The sequence below is a fragment of the Xiphias gladius genome, chromosome 8, assembly GCF_016859285.1.
Source record: "Xiphias gladius isolate SHS-SW01 ecotype Sanya breed wild chromosome 8, ASM1685928v1, whole genome shotgun sequence".
Taxonomy (NCBI): domain Eukaryota; kingdom Metazoa; phylum Chordata; class Actinopteri; order Istiophoriformes; family Xiphiidae; genus Xiphias; species Xiphias gladius.
Genome location: NC_053407.1, coordinates 2,298,148 through 2,309,356, shown reverse-complemented (window position 1 = coordinate 2,309,356; position 11,209 = coordinate 2,298,148). Strand labels below are relative to the sequence as shown.

The following is an 11,209-nucleotide window of genomic DNA, read 5'->3' as shown; positions in this document are numbered from 1 at the left end:
TTTGTTTGTTTCAGATCCATTGTGGTGGTGTACACTGGCAAAATTACAAAAATTATGTCAGTCCAAATACATATGCATCTATCTGTAGATAGACAGATAGATAGATAAACAGATGGATAGATAGATAGATAGTTACAGATATATAGATACAGATATACATCAATCAGCAAGATAAAACCACTGAGGTGAAATTAATATTATCTCGTTACAATGGCACCTGTCAAGGGGCAGGTTATACAGTCATGACTGGAAGTATTTGGACAGTTACACATTTTCTGTTCTTTAGGCTCTGAGCTTCAGCACATTCAATTTGAAATAAAATAATGAATAGTTAGAATATCTGCATATGCTGAAGAAAATACATGTGACTGCTGCATCTACAGGTCTGATATAGAGAGACAAACAACCATTGATACTCACATTCACACCTACAGTTCAACCCTTGGACTTTGGGAGAAAGCCAGAGTAGCTAAAGAGAAACCCATGCAGGCACGAGGAGAACATACAAACTCCACACAGAAAGGCCCGGCAGAACCCAGAACTTTCTTGCGGTTGAGGTGTATGTTTATATATGTAGAGCTGTGATTATATAGAGGCCCTAGGTCAAAGGTCCTCAGAGGGTGCCTCACAGTTTGGGAAAGGAAGTTTATGCTTTGTAATCGAAACCATACGTTAGTGACAGTTTTTAGGAAAACAACTGCCTTATTTAAGAGTCGGTAGTCAAGACTGATTTTCAGAGTGGTTCATCGGCTTCACACTCTCTCACAAACAGATCTGCAGATGCTTGACTTGACGCTGTTCTTCTTTGTAATAAACCTTTATATGCAATCAAGACGGCGTCAGCAGAGTCTCCTTCATCCTCTTCACATCATCAACACCATCTAATAAACTACCGGGTGACAGTGCTAACCCCTGCACCACAGTCCTGGCCTGTCAGGAGCGATTTGCATTGAGCAATTTTTTCTTTAAGCATTTGCATAGGACTAGTAGCACATCAAAAACTACTGTTATCTTTAGGTGATGGACAGGGATCAGCGTGGGAGATCTGACTGGTCTGCGGCTACGCAGCCCCATACGCAGCAAGCTTTCAATCATAGCCAGCATTAAGGTTTTCAGCAATTTGTGATATAGTAGTTCTATTGTGGGATTGGACCAGGCGGGCCAGGCTCCACTCCCCGCGCGTATCAGTGAACCTTGGGCACCCATTACCCTGTCACTGGGCCACCAGTTGTCCTTCCTTGGACCACACTGGGAACACCCCTCAAGACGTGCTGTTTTGGAGATGCACAGACTCAGTTGTCTTGCCATCACAACTTGGCCCTTGTCAAAGTCGCTCAGACCCTTACGCTTGCCCTTTCTTACTTCCAACACATCAACTTCAAGAACTGACTGTTCACCTGCTGCCTAATACATTCCACCCCTTGACAAGTGCCGCTGTTACAAGATTATCAGTGTTGTTTACTTCACCTGTCAGTGGTTTTAATGTTGTCACTGATCGGTGTTAATGGGGTGGACAAAATAATAGAAATACCGTTCCGTATACAATTCAACAGCACCACAAACTGCAGCCTCCAAAACGACCATAAAGTTTAATCAACAACTCCCTAAAACAGTTTCAACACAAATTGAAATTTAGAACCCTCATTAAAGGAGTTATTGCAGGACTGTTGTATTAGACTGCATTAGGTTTAGCTAGGTGTTCCTGATAAATCGCCAACGGATTAGTCCATCACTGTTGGGATAACAGGAACATAAATGACAGTGACTGCTTCTCATTGAACACATACAGTATCCAACATTAAAAGTAAATTATTGGATTTGTGGAGCCCAGCAGTGATGTCACTACCCTGTACCTGCAGCCTGTGTGTCAAAAAGAAGTAAACTTCCTTCCTTCCTGGAAATTTTTCAACAATAAAGATACCAGACACAAGATGACCAATATAAAACTTTATTCAACATTTCTATGACAATGCATTTGGGTTTGTTAGACCAGTGACCTAGTAATTGACAAAAACTGTCAGTCGTCTCTGGTACACAAACTGGACATAAACTGGACAAACTTACTTACATACATATCATTTCACATCCCTACTTATACTGAACTGACTGACTGAATATCCATCAGCCAGTAAGTGTTGTCCAGCTTTAATGCAATGAATACAGTTGTTTAATTATTGTGTAACTGGTAAATACTTCACTAGTTGCTCATGCTTATAGCCCTTAATATAAATTATTTACTTACTTACTGTCTATGAATTATATTTATACTCATTAATATGATAATAAATGACATTCTGAGATTTGGTGGACAGCTCTCATCCACCACAGTCTAAGAACACTAAATTCTGGTCAGTTTTAGGGATGATAATAGTCAAATGACAATTTTTTCAGATATTGAATTAATATCATAAAGGCAAATAGCACACAATACTGGCTGAACCACAGATGTTAAATATGCACCCAAAATAGCCTAGCTGCAAACAGTGACATGAGGTATAAAGCACAGCATTAAGAGTTTATGCTTCAGTCAGTGATATTTCCAGATCACTGAGACTCGATGCTGAAGTCCATCTTAATGTCTCCTAAACTGGGTTCAAAGGTGAAGCTGTAAGACACTGCAGTTCTGCCATCACCTGAGCTCTCACACGGCGACCTGAAAAAATACACTCCCTGCTTCCTGTGGCGACCCCACTCACAGTCGCCCTGCAGAAGAAGGCAGGACAAGGATTGGTCAGATCTGCCTAAAAATCTAACACCAACGGTCCTTGCGTGTCACCAAACTTCATTCAGCTACTTTTAGTTGATGATAGCTCTTTATTTGACGATGGAACAATGGAGCAGCTAAAAATTATTTGATGCTACTGAAAGTTATCTGTAGCCTCTGGCTGCACTTAATGACTTTTTTTTCAAAAACAATTGATATATTTGAGCTAAACTTCAAACTCAGAAGTTCTGTCTTAAAATGACAATTTAAATTTCAAAGTGTCTCAAGTTGCTCATCCAACATGAACATATTTCCCTTGCATTGTACCTTGTTGTTGGTGATCTCAGAGTTGGGTGAGTTGGAGAGATTGCTCCATCACTGAGATTCATAGTTTCAAATAGTATTTACTATGTTTAAACTGAAATAAAAAGGTATTTCTAGCAGTAGCTTAAGTGATTAAAGACTTCCTCAACAACTATTGTCAAAGGTACTGAACTTTCAACATGTTCAATATAGTAGTTTGGTGATTGGAAATAAACTAAAATGACTGGTGACAGTGGGTGCAAAGCTGGAATAGAAAAAACGTGCTAAGATATAAAATACCAAAACAGATAATATAGATCACCCACACTGCAAGTATTACATTACATGGATTAGACAGAGTAAGATAGTGTGAAAGATGACAAATAGCCAAAATATGGTAAGTAAGAAAATCTAAGGGTACACGGATGTTCAATTTTGTTCTGGACATGAGATGAAAAAGGCTGTGATACCTGCTCACTGATTGGTCCATTCAGACCTGCACTGACAGTGATGTCATTGGTTAGGTGGTATTCCATCCACAACGCAACACCATGGCAATGACCAATCCTGAAACAGACATTAAAATAGACTGTTAACGACTCAACACAGAGAATTTGTGAAGAACAAGTTTAATATTAAAGCTCCTATTCTACCGCGTCCATCTGAATCTGTGGAAGCTCCGTTGATGTCCCTAGGACCATGCCCACACACACAAAACAAGGTGGCCAGCTGCTGCTGTTCAGTCTCAACCAACTTTATCACAATTGAACTGAACAGGGTTTAGTTGCTCAAAAAGCAAGAAAAATTCAAAACTCAACTCATAAAGCAGGTTGCACTTCAACTCAAAAAGTATCCATTACAGCATTATTTTATAAGTTACTTCCTTTATGTGTTATAGCAGCTGAAAGAGACAAATGGGCTGATCGATCAAATAGTCAATCCAATTCTTTGATTCAACCCTACACTGTAGACTACTGCCTGCATAATGAGTATAATAATCAACTCGAAGTTGAATTGTCTAATTGTGTAACTACTTTTACCAGGTTGCATGATTTATTTTGATGCATTTTGAGAACTCTAAACTACAGCGTTCAACTGTTTCTGAGAGGAGAGATTAAACAATTTGTGCCCAGACAAATGGTTGAGAGTGACATACTGTAGCTGTGAGAGGACAGTGACTGAGTTTTCATTTTGGGATAAAGTGATCCTTTAACGCTCACTGCACCAACTCAAAATTTTTAAGTGTTGTCACAATGATAGAAAGAGACTGTACCTTATGAAAGGCAGTGAGCCCTGACTGCTGATTTGCTGTTGAGGGACACACTGTGTGAAGTCAAAGGTCATGACGGCTGTGGATTGGGTCAGAGCACGGCACGGGTACTCCCACAGAGGGTGGGGCTCTGCTTCACGGGACTCACGGAAATCCAGAGATTGCTGGAGGGACAGATGTGGTAAGTTATTTTCAAAAGAATTATTTTTCAAGAAATGTAAAGGATTTTTTTATGGAAACACAGAGGAAAGTCAAAACAGACCCAATGCAGGCCCTGTTAACTTCACCTTAATAGCACAAACCTGTCTGTGCTCTTTTTAATCTCACCTCTCCAATGTTCAAACCATGGAATGACTGCTAAATAGAGGCATCAGTCCGGAATGAGTCTGCCTTCAGTTCATTGTATAATGGTTGGCTTTCACACGTCGCCTTCTGTCTCCTCATACCAATAAATCCTTGTGTTTCAGCTATTCGCTGTTCTTGCTGTAGTATCCAAACCCATATTTTGAGGTATGTTGGTGTCACTATTTGTCTCATTCTCTACTCCTCATCCAATAAAGTAAAAAAAGAAAAACTAACAGCTAAGAAAATAAATGAATTACAGAAAAATGTTACCTGGACCATTTCATCCATAGGTGAGACATCAAAACCCTCACATGTTCCACTTGGTGCTCTTATCCTCCACAAATCCTAACAAACATGGTAAAAACAAAAGTCATTCAACGGGGACTTAACTTTACCTTTAAGAGTTATTATTCTATCATACTATTACTGTTATAAAATGTGAGTCTAGCTTTTACATGTTCAGTGGAGTTCAAAAGTCAGAGACCACTTTCTCAGACTTTTGGAGCCCACTGTAAAAACTCTCTGGATCTTAAATAAGTGACATTGCCTCAACCTCCTTAAAAAAGTCAAGGAGACCCTGAATGAGGATGACTAATGAAGAAGACAGCTACGCCAAATACTACCAAAAAAATTAGTGGATATTCTTTTGTGCCCTCTTTTTAAGTATTATGTATATGTAGATGAGAATATTTTAATCTGTCCCACCTGGAACTCCACAGCCACCATGTGAAGCGTGGCAGAGCAGGGCAGGATTGTGGCGCAGGGCTGCAGGAGGCCTGCCAGGGCGGTCCGACAGTACCAGAAGAACAGGGAGTGCCAGGGTAGGAGGCTGGTGCTGAAGTACGGTTCACCCATCAGGACTGAGATCTGTACGAGAGACAGCATACACTTGCTCCACTGAGTTAGAGCTTTCTGGTGGTCTGTCATTGCCAAATTGCAAAATATATATTTGGTTGGGATTTTTGACTTAAATGTTACGGAATGGGTTGAATTCCAACAAATGACAACTTAAAAGCAAAGAGTTGAAGTAGCATTAACTGATTTTTTTTTTCCCCCACATGAGGGCAGCAAAACAGGTTGTAAACACATCCAAATGTATTGCAAAACTTAACCAGATTTCAAGAAAATCAGAAAAAGAAAATGCAAATTAATGTGCATTTCCAACCACTACCCTTATGTGAATAGTTGGACGATAATTCTTTGTGTGTTTGTTAGTACGAGCAACAAATTTCACATTACATCTAGTAGATCCACTGTCAAAAATAATGAAGAATTCAAATTTAACTTTTCTCTGTTGCATTCTACATATTTTAACATACTGTCTGTCTCTATGTTTTTTCAATCAGCCAATTATAGATGTGTTAATTGTCTCCGGTGTTTGAAAATTTGGCTCCAATTTTGATTGTTTGTTACAGCCTGTGTCTTTAGTATAAAAATGGTTTTTTGTTCCACATTGTAAATTGTTAAAATATTGGTTAGTGCAGCTTAAAGTCACTATGTGCAGGCAATGAAATTTCTTAATTCACAGAATGGAGATATCAGCAAAGACACTCTGGCACACGGCAATGCACACCACTAAATTCTTGTTCCACAGGTACCTGTTCTCCTCCTAAGTCGTTACTGGTCAGATGGTCAGGCTTCATTTCCAGCAGCTCAACACTTCCTTTCATCGCGTTAGCCTCCAACACCTGCAGAGAAAAATGTGTAGTATTAGGACCTCTTAACCTGCCTCTGGAGTTTTGTGTTTTTATGCTGAGAGAGCATTTCTTAGTTGCCATTTACCTGCTCAATAACCTGTTTGGACATTCTGGAGTTTTCCAAACCAAAGACCTAAGTAGAGGCCAAGTGAATAAAAAGACAAGTCATTAACAGAGTATGAGAGTGGTGTTTAGTTTCTAGAGGTACAGCATATGCTCGCAAGGTCAAAGCAGAGTACCTTCTTTGCTCCAAGCATGTGAGCAAACACAGGAAGCAGACTTCCATCACTGACGCTGAGACACACACTGTCTTCTCTCAGAACCTGCAGGTAGAACAGCAGGTATTAAGACAAGAGTCATATCCATTAATTCATTAACAAACAGTCTGAATTCTGGTTTGCCTTGTCTTACACTGCGCAGTGCGCTAACGTAGCTCTCTGTACGCAGTCTGTCGTTGAGTTCACCAAAACGGGGCCGAGTCCAAACCAGGTGAGCCTGGCAGGTACAACATGGCCGAGACAGAAGAGCTTTAGTCTGTGAGTCCTGCTGGCTGAAAACATTAAGATGCAGACAGTCCGGGGTTAGCTGAGGGACAGACAAGTTCTCTCATCTGTAGTGCTCTCGACTAATGTTTGGTCAGCTGGAAGAGCATCTGAAACAGCTTTTAGTCTTCATGACACTGAATTTTGATACTGCCATCAGTAAAAATAAAGAAGCACCGACTGATTCTTCAGTTTACAATGTGTCTTTATTTGTGCGGTTTGATCAAAAAAATAAATAAAAATCACTGAGTGTCAATTTTTGTGAAACTGTTGTGTTGATGTGATTGTGGATATGTGATTCTTGTTTATGCAAAAATGTTGATGGAACTGTGCCGGAATAAAATTCCAGCAGCCTAGCTGTGTGGTCATTAAAGTGAATTGACATCTATAATTCCATGACAACTGGACAAACTCCAGCTGCTATGGCAGATTGTGTGATATCACTGAAAACAGCTCCTAAATGGACCTTGTGTTGAAATCGTATTGTCAAAAACTGATGCTCTTATCCCTGAGAGTTGCTACTGAGTAGCATTTGCAGAGCTTCTTACATTGCGTCTGCAAAACAACTGCTGCTGTTGCACTACTCACTGGTGCAGGAGGCACATATTCATACAGTATTTCTACACTAGGGCAGGAAACAAACAGTATGTCGTCTATGAGCTGTTTTACCTGTGAGACTGCAGGCTGTACCACAGACTGTAGTCATCATGGCAAACAGTCAGGCTGAGCTCCTCTCCTTCTGTCAGCCTGCTCTCCACAGGCAGGAAGTATACACTCTGCATCCAGTGGTCCCGCCACTGAAACACACCACAGCATTAACATGTTGCAATGGGAGCCTGCATCAGAGCATTATAATTCTGTCCTGTAACTCACCGGAGCCATTTTTGACTCTGGGTATGTCCAGCTGGGAGCCATGGTGCACACAATGCTTCCACTGGGATCCATGTCAAGGTCCCACCAGGACAAAACCACCTGGGCTCGACCGCCGGACTGAGCCACAAACTGGGCCGAGTGGGACTGGAAGGCACTGCTTACTGGCTTACTGAAATCCACACTGAAAGGGAAAGATGGAGCGCAGAGGGAGGGGAAGCAAGATGTGGAAAAATGTTGAGAGAAAACAATCCAGAAGAACATTTTTCTCAATTTCATACCTGAACATGTTGCAGAGCGGACCCAGTGGGGTGAAGCTGTTTGGAGACACCTGGCTCAGCTGAATGTCACACACTGAATGAGCTCCAGCACAGCGGCCCAAAGCAGGCGGCGGGACTAGACGGGCCCCCTCCACTTCCACCGGCTGCAGCTGAGCCCAGCTCCACAGCAGTTCTGACTCCACCAGCTGAGCGTAGACGGTGGCCCGATGAGGAACCGCCTCACAGCCCTCCTGCAGGGTGGAGGGATACGACCACTTAGAACATAGACGAACTATAGATGAATTTCGCTTACTTGGACCTCATGCAAACATAGAGAGATATAACTGTAGAAAACACACACACACACACACACACACACACACACACACACACACACACACACACACACACACACACACACACACACACACACACACACACACCTGGACCAGATTTTGATGAGCATGTTCATAGCTTGGTAGGGCTCCTTCACCTATCAGTTCTGTATCAAACAGTTCTGTTATTAGGATGTTGGCCTTAATTTGCATATCTCCATCTGTAATAAATCACAAATACAGCACATCTCATGAGACTGGATGAACCCAACCTCTAAGAGAAAACTTGCATGGTGCAACTTGTAGAAAATTCAATGCATGCAAATTCCCATCAGACACATATCAGCTGCCAGTGTGCGTATGTGTTGTTTCTCTCTGACCTGGCCCCACAGTGACGTCAGTAGAGTGTTTGTTAATAATCTTGATCTTGTCAGAGAAGCCGTTCTTCTCCACGATGCTCTGTGCTGCTTCAGCCATGGGCTTAAAAACCTGCAGACACAGAGGAAACAGAGGTGACACCTGAAGAGGTATAACACCTGGGATTTGAGATTGACAGGTGCTGTGTAAGTTAGTGACAAAAACAAAAAAAACCAAAAGTGAAGTCCTTTAGTGAAAGGTACAATAAGGTTTGCTAAGGACTAAAATGATTAGTTGATTAATCAATTGGTCATGATTGGGTAGAAAGAAAATTACTCTTTGATAGTTGATAAACTATTTAAGTGATTTATCCAGTAAAAAGTCCAAAAATTCACTGGTTCCAGCTGCCCAATGTGAGGATTTGTTTTGTATCACTGTAAAATTAAATACATGTATTTGGGTTTTGGTCTGTTGGTCAGAAACAACAAGTAATTTCAAGATATTATTTTGGGCTATAAATTGTTATACAAATTTTTCAGTAAGCTTTGATATTTTATACAGTTATTTGTTAAATTAACTCCTGCCACAGTCAAAAATGTAATTATTTTAGCATGCATACTTTTTTTTTTTTTAAACTTCATTTTTGAATTGCTACAGATAAACATAGAGGTAAAGACTGGTGCTTTGAACTGGTTAGGACACAGATCCAGACTAGCAATTACCATGCACAGCTGTTTACAGTGTGGGACCAGACCACCAAAAGCTTTCAAACCAGACTTTCCATCTCTGAATTCACAAATTAAAAGAAGAAAGCCACAATACCAAAATGTGTATTATGTCTCATTATAAAGTGAAGAATGTTTTTATTCATTCATTTAAAGCTGCTTGTCAGACAGATGAGACATTTTCTTTATTAGACAATGCACAGCAGAAATATGGGGAAAAACTTGGGAGAACTTATTGGACCTGCTGATGTACAGTATCCGTTATGCACATGTAAGAGTCAATGTACCTCCACAGCATAGCAGAAGTCCGCACCAGCTGTGACGGCCATCATGGACAGTAGCCCTGTTCCTGTCCCAATGTCCAGGATGACGACCTTCTCACCACGAGCCTTTACTCTAGCAACAGCTGCCCGGATCCCCTGGTAGTATTTCTCATTCTGAAAGGGAGAAAGGATGTCAGATCTGTCATGGGAATTCTTTGTGGTGAAATACTTCATATTCAATTAATAAAGTGGGGTGCTGAATTTTTTTGTCTGCAGCTGAAATGATGAATGTATTTATCAATTGGTCGTTACTCGGAAAAAATCGCCAACAAATATTTAATCAGCAAATATTTTTTGCCGTTTTTTAAAATCAACGATAAAAAACATTCCCAGGTTCTTCATTTTGAACATGTGCCGTCTTTCTTTGTTTACATTAAGCTGAATGACTTTGGGCTTTTAGAAACTTTGATGGTTTAAATGTTTTCTTTTATTTTAAAAATCAAACAATGAATCAAGACAATAAAAAGCAGATAGATCAATGAATAAAATAATTGTTAACTGCATTCCTTGTTTAGTCCTTTGGAGTTCAATCATTCCCAGGACACAAATGCTAATGAATGAAGTATGAAGTGAACATGAAAAGTACACAAATCTGACAGTTCAACAATATGTTATTTGTGTATTCAGTGTACATGATGAATTGTACACCCCTGTTTTGGCCTATAAAGATTCTGATTGAGGAGATTCTCCTCACACCTCAGGCAATAACGTCAACACTCCCATCAAGCTGTTTGTCATGTTCTTCAACACTCACCCTGTCATGATCATGCAGCATATCAGCATAACAGGACCTGAAAGATAAAAACGCTGATCTCAGACTCACAATGTGCCGGTGTATTTGTGTTTTCTATGAAACAGCAATGTAGTAGAATGACAAAACATCAAAATCAAGTTAATACCAGTCTAGGCTTCTGGAAGACAAAGTATTGACTTATATGCGGTATGTAGTGCTCGTTGAACAACACTGTTTTACCTAACTGTATGTTGCTGGAGAGGCGCCGTGCACTGGGAATAGGGCTCATAAAGAATTTCAGTGAACCGCTTCATTTTCACCGACAACATTAATGTATGCAGTTTCTGTCCATGCTGTGGTGCTGGCTCAGTGCTACCTGGCTATCTCCTGGTGGTAGTCGTACTCCTCGCTCTCCTCCACCCAGTCCAACGCTCCAGTGGTCGGGTTGGCTCTTCCGCAGAATGTCTTCATCTCTGCCACAACTGATGTAACTCCCCGCGAAGCTGCGCGGCTAAATAAAGGCTATGTTGTTTTGTTTTTGCCGGAATATTCTACAGAAGCCTAAAAGTAAGTAGTATTACAGAAGAAGCGTTGCCCCAAGGGGAGCAGCCATCTTTCTCAGAGACGTCACAAACTCTTTTGGTCACGTGACTGACATATTTAGTGAGGGGGGGGGGTCGTTTTTTTTCTTTTCCGTTTTGGCTTTTTAAAGGGAAACGCACAGGTCAATTTTGAGTTTTTAGGC

General features: G+C 40.8%; 1 protein-coding gene across 1 annotated transcript; it reads right to left on the bottom strand.

Annotated features, from left to right (window-relative positions):
- Window positions 1-2,364: 2,364 nt before the first annotated feature.
- On the bottom strand, window positions 2,365-11,119 carry prmt7 (protein arginine methyltransferase 7). The gene is made up of 17 exons (XM_040134188.1): window positions 10,841-11,119; window positions 10,486-10,522; window positions 9,696-9,845; window positions 8,707-8,815; window positions 8,435-8,547; window positions 8,013-8,242; window positions 7,735-7,915; window positions 7,531-7,658; window positions 6,731-6,869; window positions 6,559-6,642; window positions 6,405-6,452; window positions 6,221-6,310; window positions 5,328-5,489; window positions 4,893-4,967; window positions 4,281-4,441; window positions 3,478-3,574; window positions 2,365-2,703 (listed from the first exon to the last, which is right to left on the bottom strand). The coding sequence occupies exons 1-17, from the start codon at window positions 10,933-10,935 to the stop codon at window positions 2,545-2,547; spliced, it is 2,058 nt and encodes a 685-aa protein (XP_039990122.1). The 5' UTR covers window positions 10,936-11,119; the 3' UTR covers window positions 2,365-2,544.
- Between the last annotated feature and the right edge of the window lie 90 nt (window positions 11,120-11,209).